A 16,465-nucleotide genomic window follows, 5' to 3' on the forward strand; every position below is an offset into this window, starting at 1 on the left:
CAGGGTCCTTCACTGATCCCAACTGCAGAGGAGGTGACATGTCCATAGGCCTCAGAATTTAGTACGTGGACATCTTTGGGGTATTTTCTACCCACCACAGAGGGTCTTGACATCTCCTTTCTCCATTAATCTTCTGCCACCTCTGCTCAAGATCACCTGGGACTGTTGCCCAGGTTGCTCCCTGCACAAGGCCTGAGGCCAAGGCCACAGGACCAGGCTGCACCGAGGCTGGGTTCCTTCAATGCAGCAGCCGGGACCCTCTGTCCCCACCGGGTCACGAAGGAACAGGTTCACGGGTCACCTCACTGGCCTCGCTGTCCTAGCACGGATCCCAGCAACTCCAAGCCCAGCTTTCCGGGCCTCAGTAGCCCTCCCCTGGCCCCGCAGCACCAGGCTGTGAGAGTCCAGCTCCACAGCAGGGTGACCACCCCCAGCCCAGGCTGTGGCTCGGCCCACCCCGAGGCCACGGCACCTCCAGCCCCCGAGCTTGCTGCCGGGAGCCTCCCCGTCACCCTCCCCTCCCCTCAGTCTGGGGCGGGGGCCTCGGGTCCCAGGAATGGCCTGGTGGGCACTTTCCCCAGGACTGCCCACCCTGGGAGGAGGAGGACCCCAGTGTGCCCTCTATGCGCATCTGTCCCCAAGGACAAGGGGACTCAACCACTCAGTGGGAGCCCAGGGGACAGTGGGACAAGGGGTGCGGACCCCTGGCAGGGCCAGGGCCGAATGCTTTCCCATCAAGTGCTGGTCAGCAAGCCTGGGTGGGGCGCGGGGAGATCCCCCTGGGCTTTCGAGCAGCTGTTTCTACTGAGATAAAATCCACGTATCATAAATCGTGCGTGACGTGAAACTGTACCTTTGAAGGTGTGGTACTCTAGCCGGGCGCGGTGGTCATGCCTGTCATCCCAGGAGGCTGGGAGGCTGAGGCAGGAGGATCCCAAGGTCAAGGCCAGCCTCAGCACCTTAGCAAGGCGCTGTGTAACTGTGCGGCTCTGCCTCCAGGATGTGGTTCCGTGGCAAAGCGCCTGGGTTTGATCCCTGGTACCAAAACAAAGAAGGGGTGCTGTACTGGGGGGGCATGGTGGGTCCGGGGCAGCCAGCGACCGTGGACACCGACATGCCAGGCGCTCTCATGGCCCGATGGAGGGCCCCGCCTGTTGATGCCTGTGGGCCTAGGCAAAGACCCCAGTGGCAACCGCGGGGACTCACGCAGAGCTGGGTTTGGTGGTGGCCAAGGTCTCCTGATGGCAAGGAGATACGGCTGCGCCCAGGATGAGCCGCAGCAGGTCCAGGGACTGCGGCAGGCCCGTCCCTTCTCCCAGCCTGTTTCCTCACCTGTGAGTAGAGGGAGCCGCAGGGCCACCCGGATGTCAGGAGGTCACCAGCACCTGGCGCCCTTGCTCGTACTCCGGATTAAGAAATCCTACCAGAAAACCGGGACTTCCATGCTACTTCCTGGTTTGAGGCCGCCAGCAGTCAACGCGGCCGGCACCAGAGGGCGGCAGAGCACCAAGGACGCAGCACTAACACCCGGCCGGAGGCCCGCCCGCGAGGCCGGCCACCTCGGGTTCCTATCGCTCCTGCCGGACCCCCGGAGGGCGGGGCAGAGTCCAGCCCTCCCCCTTGGCTGCTGGGAGCCACGCGAGTCTCCTGGACACAGAGCCCCCTCCCTCCCTCCAGTTTTCATGTACTTTTAGATTTTTGATACATTTTAATGGATTTCCCCCAGAACATCCAAGTAGTAGAACACTGGTGGTCGCCGGGTGTGTGTGGGGTCCTGGGACCGAGCTGAGAGTGTCACTGAGCCACATCCCAGCCCTTCTTGGTCTAAGACCCTTAGTGACAGGGCCTCAGGAAGTTGCCCAGGCTGACCTGGGGCTTGTGATCCTCCTGCCTCAGCCTCCTGAGCCACTGGAACCACAGGCATGTGCCCCTGCATCCAGGTAGCTTTAAAATGTTCTTAAGGGGCTAGGGAGATAGCTCAGTCGGTAGAGTGCTTGCCTTGTAAGCACAAGACCCTGGGTTCAATCCCCAGCACCCAAAAAAAAAAAAAAAAAAAAAAAAGTAAGTAAAATGTTCTTAAAATTTCAAAATTTGGGGGCTGGGCTGGGGCTCAGTGAGCACTTGCCTGGCATGTGTGAGGCCCTGGGTTCGATCCTCAGCACCACAGGTGAATAAATAAATACAACAAAGGCATTGTGTCCACCTACAACTAAAAGCGCATTTTAAAACACTCGAAACCCGTACCCCAGAGTCCGTTGCTGTCTTGTCATGGTCCTAGGTCACTTCACAATATTCTGGAGAATTCTGGAGATGGCACAGTGACATTTGGGGACACTGGTGGCAGGATGTCAACCTGGGGATGTTGCCCTGAGAGATTTGGAGGGAGGCAGAGGGGTGGGCCAGGGGAAGGTCTCCTGCCCTCCTCTGGACCTTCCAGGCGCCCCAGGGCCTGAGCCCAAGCCCATGAGCAGCACAGCGGGCAGCGCATACGTGGTTCCCTTTATGTCTTCATGTCTGTCTCTGGTTTTGTCCTCTGACGGAACCCAGCAGCTGGCCCGGGCAGACGAGCCTCTACCTCTGAGTCACACAGCCCAGCCCGCAGCTCACCTTTGCTGCGTGACTCGCTTGCTCCACCATCGTGGTATAGAGCCCTTGGAAACAACTTCCCCTGCTGACCCCATGACATCTGCCTGGCCAGGCACAGCCATCCTTCCCCAGCCTCCCTCCCAGCCTCCTTCCCCAGCCTCCCTCCCAGCCTCCTTCCCCAGCCTCCCTCCCAGCCTCCTTCCCCAGCATCTGTTCCTACCATCTGCATCTGGATTTCTGTAGCGGCCCCTCCACCCTCTCTGGGCACTGCCAGTTCTCCCTGCAGGCGTTAGAGGGCGCTTTCAGCACCCAGACAGGCAGGTCCCTGCTGTGCACAGACCTCTGTGGCTCCCAGCTCCCTGCTCAAAACCTCCATCCTCCCCATGGCCCCCAGGCCTGCACAACTCCCTCCTCCACCTGCTTTCCACTCCAGGATGGGCCGACCCCTTGAGAGCTACCCAGGCCCCCGCTGGGCTCCCCCTCCTCATTTGGTGGCAGCTCGGCAAGCACAGGTGAATAAATAACCAAGTAACCGTGGGGCTGGGGTTGGCAGAGTGGCAGAAGGTCCCCAAGCACAGGCGAGGCCCTGGGCCGAAGGAAGAGAGGACCGGCCCCACGGACCCCCAAGGCGGGCGTCTGACTCTGATCTCGGAGACCCAGATCCCCGTCCTGCGGCCCTGAGAGCACTCGGAACCCTTGGCTCCAGCTCCCAGCGGCCAGCCCAGCCTGGGGAGCGGAGGAGCTGGCAGTGGCCGCAGGTGTCCACATCCCGGGCCTGGTGTCACCTGGGGAAAGAAGCTGAGCTGGCCTGGGGACTGCCCCACTGGGAGGACGTGCTGACCTTAGTGCCCGGCAGGCAGCAGGGGGGCAGGATGTGGAGTGTCAGCAGAACTGCCTGCCCACCGGCCAGGCCTGCCGGGCGCTCCCCGAGCCCAGCTGTCCGCACACACCTTCCCTGTCTGCATTCCAGCAGCGGAGGCCCGGTGAGGCTCCGCAGTGGACAGTGCCCGGCATGTGCAAGGTCCTGGGTTCTATCCCAGCACGTGAAGCCAAGCGCCGGCCACCGAAGTGCTTCTGGAACATTCCTTGACTTGCTCACCTCCATCTAGTTCCAGAACATTCCATCTCCGAGCAGAGCCCAGTGCCATTCCCGCACTGCGGCCACTTCCCCTCTGGGTCCACTGCTCCGGGTCGCCGCTGCGAGAGGCTGCACACACAAGCTCGCGGCCGCCACAGGCACGCGCGGCACCGTCCAGCCTCCTGGGGCGTCCTCGGCCAGAGCAGCAGCGAGGGGACCCAGCCACAGTGTGTGACCCGGGGACAGCAGCGTCCAGGACAGGGGTGTCCAGAGGCGTGCAGCACGGTGCGGGCTGGGCCCCCACGGGTGCGGATGTTCTGGACCTCGCCAGGGTGGCCGTTCGCCTCTGCTGCTCTGAGAGCTGCTGGGCTGCCCTGGTGTCCCTCCCTGAGTGACCTTGAGGCGTGGGGTCAGCTGGGGACCCGCTGGTGCCCCCTTGATGGGGGAGCATCAGCACCCAGCTCCGGGGCGCTTGCCACACGCCATGTTGCCCGCGCTCTGAAAGCCGCAGGCCCGGGGCCACCTCCGCACTCGGCCTTCAGTCTCACTTCCCCGCGGGCTGGTGCTGGACGATGTCACACTGGCCATCCGGGGCTGGCAGGGCCTGCCTGGAGCCCACCCAGCCCCCAGGCGTCCAGGCAGCCGGGCTGCTCCTCCTGCAGGCCCCACCGTGCCTGCTGTCTGGGGCTCCACTGCCCCAGAGAGAGCGGGGCACGTTCCAGACTGAGTCCTGCCGGACCCCGTGCTGCGCCCTCCTCCCTGTCCGTGGTTTGCCTTCTGAGTCTTTCTGGTGCATTTGGACAGACCAGCTTGCTTCAGATAAAACACTGAACTTTTCATTAGAAATAAATTACATGGGCTGGGGGCGCTGTGCCTCGGTCGCCCAGGATCTGCCAGGGCGCTGTGCCTCGGTCGCCCAGGATCTGCCAGGGCGCTATGCCTCACCTGCCAGCAGGAGCACTGGCTTTCCCACGTGGAGGGCAAAGGAGTGAGCCTGGCTTCACCCACAGAAAGAGAGACTGAGGTTCCCAGAAGCACCCTGACTTGACTTGGTCTTACATCAGAGTTGGAATTCCAGCTCTGAACCCTGGCTCAAGTACAAGCCTGGGAGGGATGTTTCCGGAAGGCACACCCCAGCCCATATTAGGATATTTCTGAACAAATCTGTAGGTTTGGCATGAAACCCTCAATTTGAGGTTGCAAAATTCCATTTCCTGCCAAGCCAAATAGGAAAGGCAGGAGCCCAGGCGGTCATTGCTCATGTTTGGTCCACTCTGGCTGGTGACCTTGGTAGGTCAGTTGTTTGTGTAGCTCTGCAGGTTGGAAGGAGTACCCTGTAGTCATGGGGGCTTCCCCAGGTCAGCACCCCCTGGGTGCTGGACAGGTCACAGTGGACGGCTTGACCTCAGTGTCCACACTGGGCAGCCAGCGCCCAGCCTTCTAAGCATTAAATACGTAGGGTTTCATACAATGACAATGAATTTTAAAAGACAATTACAAATATTCAGGGTCTCAAAATTCTATTCCAGGGCTGAGGCGTGGCTCAGTGGTTAGTGCCTGCCCAGCAAGCCGGAGGCCCTGGGTCCATCCCAGCGCCACAGAAAGAAGACCAGCCAGCCCGCCCACTCAGAGGGTCTGTCCCCCCCTCTGGTTTGCCTTCTGAGGCTCTTTCTGGTGCACTTGGCTTCTCTGGCCCCACAGGGGCGGGAGGGCCGGACGCTCGTGGCGCTGTGGCCCGGTGGCCCTAACCCGGGGGCTGCCCTGGGGCTGCTGATTTGTCCTGTCTTCCTCCTTCTCTGCTGCATTCTTGCACCTTTGTTTATGCAGTTTCATTGACATGCTGCTGGCTCCTGCCTTGGCCTCCGGAGTCACCGGGATGGCGGGCGTGGAGGCTCCTGGCCTCCCGCGGTTCCGCTCACTCCAGGTTCACTCGACTTTTAAGATCTTGTGGTGCCTCACCTGGGCTGCCATCCTGCCTTCCCGGGGTGCCCTCGGGGAGACTGAGGCAGGAGGCTGCCGGAGGGAGAGGGGCCTGAGACACTGGTGTGCTCACCCCTGGGGAGGCCTCTGGGGCTGAGGCACAGCCGCATTTGACAGAGGGGGAGACAGACTTGGTGAGCAGAGGGGCAGCCTTACAGATCCACCCAGCCGTCGAGTTGCTGTGAAACAAAGTCATTTTGTCCCTATTTTCAAAGGGAACTGAAACCGTGTGTGTATCAAGGAAGAATGTCCAGTTACAGGCCGCTGAGAACTCTCCAGACATCCAGAGAGGGCAAGAGGTGGGCCGAGGTCACACAGCAGGCAGGGTCCTCGGCTGACGCGAACCCAGGGTCCAAACCCCAGCTGGGTGAGGGCAAGCAGTGGAACACCCTGCAGCCAGTTCCCTCAGGGGCAGGACAGAAAAGGCCCAGCGAGTCCTGACCCTATTCCTGGACCCTGGGAAGCCAGCGGCAGGGTCTGTAAGCTTCGGGCACCTTCTGTTGCTTCCTCCCACCCCGAAGGGACAGGGAGACAGGCCGCCCTGGCCACCGGCTGCCTTGGGCCGCCGGCCTCGCTGCAGCCCCGGTCCTGGCAGAAGGCCCCTGGAGCTGCCCACCCTCCAGATCCTGCTCCTGACCCCTCGGCCCTGCTGTGCCTCCCTGAGGCTGGGCCCAGGTCCCCGACAGCCCCCCGGGAAAGGCACGCACGCGGGCAGGGGAGGCTTCTGCTGGGACCTCCCCTGGAGTGAGGCCCCTCGCCCCCAGCCACCAGGGGAACCCTGAGGCCAAAGGGCAGTGGCGACCCCTGGGCAGCTCCTGGTCCTGGCCTACGGAACGGCCAGCTGGACCTGTGCCCTGGGCTTGGGCTCTGCTGCACTGAGGCCGGTGGATGGGCGAGGACCTCCTCCCCAGCTCCTGCCCACGGCTGGAGCGTCCTCCATGAGAGGACGGGGCCCGGCTGTGGTTGTCTGTGCGAGGACCTCCTCCCCAGCTCCTGCCCACGGCTGGAGCGTCCTCCATGAGAGGACGGGGCCCGGCTGTGGTTGTCTGTGCGAGGACCTCCTCCCCAGCTCCTGCCCACGGCTGGAGCGTCCTCCATGAGAGGACGGGACCCGGCTGTGGTTGTCTGTGCGAGGACCTCCTCCCCAGCTCCTGCCCACGGCTGGAGCGTCCTCCATGAGAGGACGGGACCCGGCTGTGGTTGTCTGCGCTGAGACTCCATCAGCTGCTGTGAGAAGTTCTGGGAGCCACAGAGAACGGCTGCCTGCGTCTGGCCCTTGGGACCCAAGGCCGGGGTCCAGCCACCATGCAGAGTGTGGGTGGGGGCCAGGTCAGGGTGGACCCCCGGGAGCCCAGGACCCGCTGGGAGGCGAGCAGGGCTCTTGCAGGGCAGGCGGCGGGCGCGGGGCTGGCAGTGGATTCCCGGCAGGCGACTTCCAGGCACCTGGACCCCAACTGCACTTAGGCGGCTGGAAGGGGCTGGAACTGGAGTGTCAGCCGGAGCCCGGGAGCCCAGACCTGGCCGCCTGGCAGCTGGACACTGTCACGCAGCCCCACTGGGGACCACGGGAAGTTCTCCAGGTGCTACCGAGCGGCCCTGGTCAGCAAGTCCCGGCAGGATGAAGGATCCCACAGGGAACAGCAGAGGCGGACACCTCCCCTCCTGCGATGTGGCCAGCAGACGGTGAAGGGCTGGCCCTGTGGGTAAAAGCCACCTGAAGTGGCCATGTGGCCGCACCTCCCCTCCTGGGCTGCTCAGGAGTCCCACCTGTGCTTCCTCAGCAGCAGGGAGCCGGGCAGAGGGTGGAGCCGGTGCCCCCCGGGGTGCAGGGCTGCCGGCCATGGACAGCCACCTAGGGCAGCCACCCGACGCCGCTGCCTGGGGCTCGTCCATGCCGGGAGAGCCCAGCACTGGGCCTCACCAGCACCCCTTTCTTGGAGGCTTTATTTTTTGAGCAGTTTTAAATTTACAGAAAAGTAGGGCGGAGTAGGAGGCGTCCCTGTGCCCGGCCTTCCGGGCTGAGTTCTGTGGACACAGTCTTCCGCCCACTCGTGAGCATACTCCAGGGTCTCTCCCGGCACGCACGCTGCCGGGTCTGGTAACCCGACGACACCTGTCCCCACACAGACCAGGCATTCCAGGGCCCTAGAAGTCCTCCAGGCCCCGCCTGCCCGCCCCCGGCCCCCGCCTGCAGCCCTGCTCCTCCCTCTCGGCAGCCTGCCTGTGAGGTCCTGGGTCTCCGGGCTCCGAGCTCCTTCTTTCCAGCCGAGTGAAGCCTGCCGTCTGGCTGGACCCGGTGGCCTCTCCTGCCAGGAATCTAGACTACCCAGGTCTGGGCTGCCGTGATGAGGCCGGCACTCCTGCCCGGCTCCCACCACCCGACCCCCAGAGACTGATCCCAACCTCAGTCCCCAGCTGCAGGAAGGCCTGGAGGGGTGAGCGAGCACCGGGGCAGGAGCAGGCAGGGACCTCCCGTCCCTCTCTCGCGCCACGGGCGGCCCCGGTGGACGCTCACCAACCTGGGGAGTCTTCGCTTCTCAGGAACAGGAACCTCCAGACTCAGAGTTGGGGCAAAACAACCCAGCAGGTTTTTCCAGGGCAGCCGCTCGCCGTGGGCTTGCCTGGACTTGCTGAAATTTCTCAATTTCCCTGCTGGGCACGAGACGGAAAGGTGCTTCGCCATCAGACATGCGGCTTCAAGGCCATCCCTGACTGCTCCAGGAGGGGCTGGCGGGGCCACGGGAACCCGGGTGGCAGGTGGGGCCTTGGGCTAGAGCCCCGGCTCAGGACTGTCCTCAGGGTGCGGACAGGGCTCCTGGGGGGCCAGGCGAGCTGTGCAGCCTCCTTGCTCCTGGGGTGCACCCCAGATGCCTGAAAACACATCCACAAAAAGCCCACACACAGAGGAGGGGAAGCCCAGGTGGAGAGACACCGGCCAGCCCCTGTAGCGTCCCTTGGCCACCAGCAGGAAGGTGACCGCTGCAGCGTGGAGGGACCTGAGGGCCTTGTGCTCAGTGAGAGCCAGACACACAGGACACAGTGTACGACCCAGGGACGGGGGGTCCAGGACAGGGGAGTCCACAGACAGGGTGTGTACTGGTGGATGCGGGGCCGGGAGGGACAGGGGCCTGCTCAGGGGCAGGGTCTGGCCTTTAGGGTGAGGAGGATGCTCTAGAGTTGGGCAGAGGGGATTTCTGCACACCTCTGGATGTGCCAGCTTCATCTACTAAGATCGAGTAGCTTCACTCAGATGGACCCTGAATTCAGGGGCTTGTTTGTTCACTGTTCGTTTCCATCGCTGTGAGAAATACACGTGAGGAAATCAGCTTAGAAACAAAAAAGAGAAACAGGAAACAAAAACGAAAGCCAACTTAGAGGAAGAAAGGTTTGCTTTGGCTCTTGGTCTCAGAGGTCAGGTCTGGGGCCACTTGACCCACTGATCCCGGAGCAGAGAGCAGAGAGGCCGCAGGGTACAGGGGCCTCAGGTCTGTGCTGGCCATCCTGGGGCAGCCGAGGGGCTGAGGCCCGGCAAGTGTCCCCCCGTGGGTGATGAGCCCAGGGACTGATGCACTGGGGACATGGAACTAGCCACCAGGGGAGGCTGCAGTTTGGTCCTCCGTCCCCAGAGTTCTGAGGACAGTCGCCTGCTCTTCTTCTGTCTTCCGGCAGGGCTGGGGATAGACCTCGGGCTGCGGCATGCTGGGGACATGTCCTCCCACCCCACAACAGCCCAGCCCGCCCCAGGACAAGGACAGGCCGCTGTCCAGTGCTCTGGCTAAGCTCTGGCTCCAGGCTGAGGCCTAACCCTTAACTTCCCATTAACCTTATTTTCCTATGCGAGGGGTCCAAGCCACGCAGGAAGGGCGTCCACCCCTTGCCCCTCAGGGCCACAGCAGGCCCCTCAGTCTCCTAGGGGCAGCCCAGGCCCCCACACGCAGGGGCTCCAGCAGGAGCAGGGCCGACTGGGTGTGGGCATCACAGGGGGCCTGCTTCTACCACAGCCCACCATCCCGGGGTCCACAAGCCAGCTCCTCGGGTGGCTCCCACCACTGGCCACCCGCTGGGATTCTCCAGGGCAGTCTTAGGTCCAAGCACAGGCTCTGGGGACGGGCTGGGCCGACCCCAGTGAGTGCTTTGGGGAGTGACAGATGTGGGCCTCAGTGGAGCCCGCTGCCCCGGGGTCTGCCTCCCTGCCCCTCCTGAGGTCCAGACCTCAGGGTCCATAGAGACCCAACCTGACGTGTGGGCAGCAGTAATCTCATCTTCCCATCCTGGTCTCCCTCTGTCACAAAGTGGGGCAGGACAGGGGCGGGAGCCGGCTGCACAGCTGGGTGTCCTCGAGCCTGGGAGGGCAGGTCTGCCCGGAGCCACAGGGGCCGCGGGGGGAGGCTGGGAGGCCTGGGGACTGGGGGACTGGATGCACAGACCAAAACCAAACAGGGTCACGGAGCTCAGTGGTCAGCATAGCCCAGCACGCGCAAGGCCCACGGCCCAGCCCCAGCACCAAGAAACAGAAGGGCGAGAAGCCACCAAGTGTGTACCTGGAGTGGGCACCACCCAGGGGTGCCACGGGGAGACCGAGGGCACCCAGTGTCCGGTGCCAGGCAGGGCTCAGGCTGGGGAAGCCAAACACCAAGTCCAGACAGGGAGAGGAATTCCTGGCAGAGTCTAGTTTAAACAGACAAACAAACAGTGTGAGAAGGAGCCTGGACGGAGGAATGCACGGTGCTGCTCCGCCCAGGACCGCGGACCCTCAGCCGCGGGACACACAGGCCAGGGACCCGGAGGAGGGACGCTAAGTGCCAGGAGCCCGTGTGGACGGCCGGCCAGGCCCTTCTCCCTCGCCGTCTCTGCTTTATCACCTCATTCCTCAGCTGGGAGGTAAAATATCAAAGACGCACTTCAGAGATCCAGAGGCATTTGGGGTTCTTGACGGGGTCAGCTTCTCCTCCAGGGGACTTGGGGCTATTGGCTTTAAATTCTCCAGGGTCAGGGGAACAGGGAACCCCAGGGAGGGTCTCAGACAGAAGAATTGCAGGGCGATGTGGCCAGGAACTTTGCAGGAGGCTGGAAAAGTACTGGATTTTAGCAACTGAGGCATGTCCCCCGCTGCCTGGGTGCCTGGCCGGAATCCCCCACAATATCTGGAAGTGACAAAGGACATTCCAGAGGCCCTGCTTTGGAGATAAATACGAACTTCTCAGAGTGTTTGTTTTTATTGTTGGGACCTATTTTATCTTGAGAAGAAGAGGAAGTTGCCTGGAAAACAGGGAGGGGCCGTGGTGAGGGAGGCTGGTGAGGCCTGCCGCCGTCGTCCGGGTGATCCCACAGCCTCCCTCCAGGGACGTCCAGGAGTTCAGACCCTGTCAGCTCCACAGAGCGGCCTGGGAGGAAAGGGCTCAGTGTCGCTTGACTTTTATTTAAAAACTTAAAATGAGGGGGTCAGATTCTTTGGCCGGGCCTGTTATCCTAGCTGCGGGGGAGGCTGAGGCAGGAGGATACAAGTTCAAGGCCAGCCTCAGCAACTTATCAAGACCCCAGTCTCAAAATAAACAGGGTTGGGGGTGTAGCTCAGTGGTAGAGCATCTCTGTTTAAATTCGCAGCACAAAAAGAAAAGAAGGAACATGCCTTATTTGGGTGAAAGAGAATAAGCTAAAGCTACAAAATAAAAATTTGAAAACTTACACAATGTATCAATGCCCACAGTATCAACAGTGGTTGCCTTTGGGTCACTGGGGTGTTTGTCTTCTCCTTTGTAGCTCATTCTAATTTTAAATGTTTTTCTAGCAGCTGGGAGACTTGGAATTTGTTTTCAAATGTATCAAGGAGACAAATGGACACAAAGCTGTGCAGACTCTGGCTCACCCTGCAGATCCAGCTGCGAAGGAGGTGGGAGAGGCTGGAAGGAGGATCCTCCTCCGGGAGTGACTGGGGCCACTGTAAGACTGCGTCAGCACAGTTCCCCGCAGCGTGCACGTGTGCACACGCACATGCATGCACATGCTATTTTTGGATATGAACTTATTTTCCATAGGAAGCATTTGGAAGGAGGAGATCTGCCATTGAAGGTGGCTGTTTACAGACGCAGGTCAGCTCTCTTCCACTGGGTCCTGGGGTTGCATACAGGGAGCGCAGGCATGATCTCTAGGATCCATAGGCAACACATTCATGAACGCCTCGGAACAGGCACAGCCCGTCCTCTGGCCTGCTGTGGTGGGTCCCGTCCCGCCTCTGGATCCCCCGTTCTGGACGTCCCTGTCCCCGGTCAGGCACTGTGGCCCATGCATCTGGCTCTCACTGAGTGTGAGGTCCTCAGGTCCAGCCACGCTGCAGCTGTCACTGCACTCCTGCCCTGGCCAAGGACGCTGCAGGTGTGCGTGGCCAGGCTGTGGGTCCGTCCTGCAGTGGTTGGCCCTTCGGGTTGCCTCTGTGTTCTGATGCCTGTGACGAGCGTGGCTGTCGGCTTCTGCGTGCCACTTCTGAGTTGGGTGTGTGTTCTAGACCCGGGCGTCTGCCTGGGATTGGGCTTGCTGGACCTGTGCAGACTGCGTCACACCTTTGTTGGAGCCGCCAGCCAGTGTCCAGCAGCGGTGCCCGTGAGGCTTGCGACCCCTGCATGCTGCTGCCGGCTCTCCCCAGGGACACCTTTGGCTCACAGTCACCCCAGTGCACGTGAGTGTCTCCCTGTGGCTTTGGTGCTGGGGACTGAGCAAGAGGGCTCTTCCCCTGGACTGTAGCTCAGTCCTGTGCACTGTGGCTGGGGGTACCTTCTTGCTGTGTTGTCCAGGGTGGCAGGCTGGCCCCTACATGTGGTCTACAGAAATGGCTGGCTCTGCCACACTCCTTCCCTTCTCTCTCCCTCTGTCCCCACCTCTGGGGTAGCTATGAGCAGAGGCCTCAGCCCTGGCCAGTGCAGGAAGGGCCTCAGGACCCCCTTCAGCTGAGACCTGACAGCCCCCAGGCCTCGTCCTTCGGAAACTGTGCTGCTGGCCTCTGGGCCTGTGGGCAGGAGCTCCCTGCCCCTCCTGCTCTGACACAGCCCCAGGTGGGCAGCCACACTGTGGCCACCTGAGCCGGGGCCTGAGGCCCAGGCCGAGTGTCCATTACCTGCTTTAACTATTGATGATGGCAGCAGTCACCACTGAGAGCCACTGTCTTCGGTTTCCTGTATCACCTGTGACGAAACTGGGAGGTGTCCACTCATCCTGCCCTGGACCCCATGGATCGGCTGGGGCCTCCTGGGGCTGCATACCTTCTACACCAGACTCCTCCAGAATTTGCTTAATCGGGCCCCAAACCAGGGGCACAATTTCAGGGGATGCTGGGGCTTTTAATGGGACTCCCCTGGACACCATGGACGTGGGACGGGGTCATTCTGCAGTGGTGTCTTGGGCTGCAGGGAGCTAGGGCAGCATCCCTGGCCTCTACCCACCTATGCCAGGAGCTCCCCCAGTCCAGACAGCCACCACTGTCTCCAGCATGACCAGGGGCCCAGGCAGCCGCTGCGTGGAGAGGTCTCCAATTTCCCCTGTGGCTCGCTCTCCTACCCAGGGCCTCGTTCCTGTCCATCATAAAGTCAAGGTCTGCAGCTGAGCGGACAGAGTCCAGTCAGGGCCAGGAGGGCTTTCCATGGACGGGCCAGGTGGGTCTCCTTGTGCAGCTGGGGCTGTTGTGGCAGCATCTCCCTCCCCAATAGCCCCGGCAGATGACCCTGGGGACGCACAGCAAGCAGATGGCCACAGATCACTTACACAGGCTCACGTTCCCTGCCCACACGGGGACACCTCCCTTTAATAAATTTTGCAGGGCCGCGGAGGCAAGCTGGCAGGCGGGCTCCCGTCTTCCCGCCCTGCTCCACTGGCCTGGCCTGGGAGCCCCATGCCCTGGGTTCTTGCCCGCCGCACTAGCCAGCTTCCACAGCAACAGCTTCACTGTCCTGGAGGGCAGGGGACAGAGGCAGGCTGTGCCAGCCCAGGCTTCAGGAGGCTCCGTGCCCCTGGAGGGAGCCACGTTCCAGGCTCAACTCCCTGGGGTCTGCCCGCGACCCCTTGCTGGGGCACAGTCTCACGTGGCCACCTAGCACCTGGCCAACCTGCCTACGTTGCAGACGTGAGTCCAAAAGTTGGGTCCCTCTTGCACCTGGCCTGGCTCCCGAAGTGACCAATCCTCTTTCTTGTTCACTCCTTCCTCCTGGGGGACTTGATGGTGTCCCAGCCCTTCCTGAGGTCTGTGTCCTGTGCGGCTGCCTGTGGAGGCCCCCCCTGCGTGTTTTCATCATCTGGCCTCCTGAGAGGCCCAGGCATCCTGCACTGCCCGCAGGCCCAGCACACCCCTTGAAAACCATGGCAGGTGGACACTTGAGACAAAGATTCTTGCATTCCGGGGCCCTCCAGTGTGGGAGGGGACCGAGGCCAGGGCAGCAGCCAGGGCCTGCTGACAGCACAGACCCTGGACGGGCGGGAGGACGGGGCAGGAGGACGGGGCCGCCCAGAGGCGCTGTGCCCTGTCCCCCTCAGGCGCAGGGAGAACCTGACCGTCCCAGCGAGGGGCGTGCCCCGGAGCCCCGAGGGCTGTGCTGACAGGGTCACCAGGGTCCTGGGGGGCCCCGGGCAGGTGAAGGGCACTAAGGGGAGCGGCAATGTGGTCACAAGCGTTGGCAGGACGCAGAGGGACTGGAACCCCTTTTGGGCTGCAGGTCACGTCTGGCATTTCCTCCAAGGGCCACACCTGGAATTAACACAGGGCCCAGCAGGTCCGTCCCCAGGGCTCTTGGTAACATCAGCTCCACCCGGGAGTGAGGCCTCGTTTGGAAACAGTCTTTACAGAGTCCATCAAGGCCAGCGCGGGCCCGGGTCCACTACGACGCGTGTCCTTACTGAAGGAGGGAAGCAGGATGCAGACCAAGCTCCGCAGAGGGGAGAAGCATCCAGACCGCGAAGCTGCCAGGTCCCAGCCGGACCCCTCGGCCCCGAGCGCCGGCCCTTCACAGCCTGGCCTTGGGCCTCTGGCTCCAGAGCCGAGGGAGAATGGGCATCGGGTCTTTAGGCCAATGAGTCCCTTCTTCCTTTTTAGTGCTGGGGATTGACCCCAGGGGTGCGCCATCCCTGAGCCACACCCCAGCAAGGTCTCCCCAAGGCGCTGAGGCTGGCCTCGAATTTGCTGTCTGCCTGCCTCCCAACTCCCAGGTTGCTGGGGTGACAGGCGTGGCCCCCATGCCCGCCGCAGGGAGACGCTGGTGACCGCCGCCCTGGCAGAGCTGCGACCTCAGCCCGGCAGGAGCGAGGTGATGCAGCTGGGGACCCCATGCCAGTGAGAGGCAGACACAAGGCCACAGTGTGACCAGTGTCGGAGACGTCCAGGACGGCAGAGTCCAGAGAGGGACGTGGACCTGTGGGTGCAGGGCTTGAGGCGGGCTGCCCGGGGACAGGCTCCTCCTGGAGGCTCGGACTTTGCTTGAACGGGCCGTGCTGACGGCAGCGAGCGTGGAGAGCCAGCAACCTGTCAGGCTGCAGTCCCTCGCTGACAGCTGCAGTCAGGGCGCCTGGCGTGGGCTCGGCACCGGGCCGGGTGGTTCTGGGGCGTCCCTCTGGCTGCTTGGACTCTGCAGACGCCTGAGCAGATGGTGCCAGGCGCCGCCCCCGCAGTCTCCCCTCCTGCGCCTCCTTCTGGGTGCCTGCACTCCCCAGGTGTGCCCACCGTGCCTCCGCGGGCGGCTCTGCAGATGCACACGCCAGGCTTCTCCTGCTGGGGCCGTGCTCAGGGTCCTCCCTGCCCTGCCCATGCAGCCTCCACGCCCCCGACCAGGTGCTGCCGGCCCAGGACAGGTCCTGGGAGCTCCCCAGATGCAAGGTGCCGGCCGGGACTGTTCGGGTGCATGGGGGGGCTCAAGAAATCACGAGGGTGGGGCTGGGGCTGGGGCTCAGTGGTGGCCGCTGGCCTAGCACATGGGAGGGCCCGGGTCCAACCCTCAGCACCACATAAAAATAAATAGATAAAAGTATCGCGTCCACCTATATGTATATTTTTAAAAAAGAAATCGCAAGGAGCATTTGACAAGTGCATCTAGACCATGGGTACCACAAAGAAGTAAAGTGGAAAAAACACACAAGAGGAGATGTCCTCTCGGAGACTGCCCCACAGAGCAGGGCCGGAGGCCCCCCGGCTGGCGGGAGGCTCAGCCCCCCACTGGCTGAGGGAGGGAGTCTTGAGGGCCTGTGTGGGGCAGCTTTCGTCGCTGTGACGAGACGCTCAGAACTGACTGCGAGGAGAAGGGCTTAATTGCTCCTGGTTACAGAGGTTCCGGCCACGGTCAGTGACACATCACTCCAGGCCTGGGTGAGGCAGGGCGCCATGGCGGAGGGCGAGGCAGAGGGAAGCAGAGCCCAGGAGAGGAGGAAGGAGCTGGGCAGAGGTGCCCTCCAGGCAGCCCTGGGCCGTCCCTCCCTCTGGGTCCCACTCCTGCCATCTCCACCTCCCAGTCAGCCCTAGGCAGCTTGTCCATCGCTGTGACCAAAAGACACAAGGACAATTTAGAAGAGGACAGGGTCATCGGGGCCCGGGTGCGCTGGACGCCATGGGGAGGAAGGTGGAGGACGGCGGCAGCTCAGGACTGGCCATCAGGGGCCGTCCACAGAGCCACCACAGACGCGGTGCCGCCCCGCCAGCCGCAGGGTGCAGAGCCTGGGCCATCGCCACCTCTGCTCGTCCTTCCTTGCTCTGGCCTCGCCTGCAGTGAGCTGTGGGGGACCCCTTGTATCCAAACAGCAACAGCCGGTCAGCAGTCCACCCAGCCACGAGCCCCGGGTCCACACCCTTCCCCA

The 16,465-nt window shown here is 62.6% G+C and overlaps 1 protein-coding gene and 1 long non-coding RNA gene across 12 annotated transcripts; one reads left to right on the forward strand and one right to left on the reverse strand.

Annotated features, from left to right (window-relative positions):
- Window positions 1-6,783: 6,783 nt before the first annotated feature.
- LOC124969541 (uncharacterized) lies at window positions 6,784-10,308 on the reverse strand. The gene is made up of 3 exons (XR_007105985.1): window positions 10,186-10,308; window positions 8,847-8,942; window positions 6,784-8,296 (listed from the first exon to the last, which is right to left on the reverse strand). It is a non-coding gene; the product is annotated as an uncharacterized LOC124969541 (long non-coding RNA).
- A 4-nt stretch (window positions 10,309-10,312) lies between these two features.
- LOC124969539 (uncharacterized) lies at window positions 10,313-15,544 on the forward strand. Of its 11 annotated transcripts, none has more exons than XR_007105983.1 (5): window positions 10,314-10,525; window positions 11,433-11,534; window positions 11,680-11,733; window positions 12,147-13,994; window positions 14,341-15,544. XR_007105983.1 is itself a non-coding variant. In XM_047532513.1 (4 exons), exons 2-3 carry the CDS (start codon window positions 11,462-11,464, stop codon window positions 12,587-12,589), a joined length of 918 nt encoding a protein of 305 aa, XP_047388469.1. In that variant the 5' UTR covers window positions 10,313-10,525; window positions 11,436-11,461; the 3' UTR covers window positions 12,590-13,994; window positions 14,341-15,544. The 11 variants fall into 11 exon arrangements, 6 of the variants coding, with proteins under 6 accessions (XP_047388469.1, XP_047388466.1, XP_047388465.1 ...); XR_007105981.1 differs by having other exon boundaries at window positions 11,436-12,317; window positions 13,197-13,287; window positions 13,860-13,994; XR_007105984.1 differs by having other exon boundaries at window positions 11,436-11,584.
- The last annotated feature ends 921 nt before the right edge of the window (window positions 15,545-16,465 follow it).

The sequence above is a fragment of the Sciurus carolinensis genome, chromosome 17, assembly GCF_902686445.1.
Source record: "Sciurus carolinensis chromosome 17, mSciCar1.2, whole genome shotgun sequence".
In the NCBI taxonomy this organism is placed as follows: Eukaryota; Metazoa; Chordata; class Mammalia; order Rodentia; family Sciuridae; genus Sciurus; species Sciurus carolinensis.

Excerpts from the sequence above, each read along its gene's own strand:
- LOC124969539 (XM_047532509.1), top strand. The coding sequence starts at position 11,462 with ATGTATCAAGGAGACAAATGGACACAAAGCTGTGCAGACTCTGGCTCA.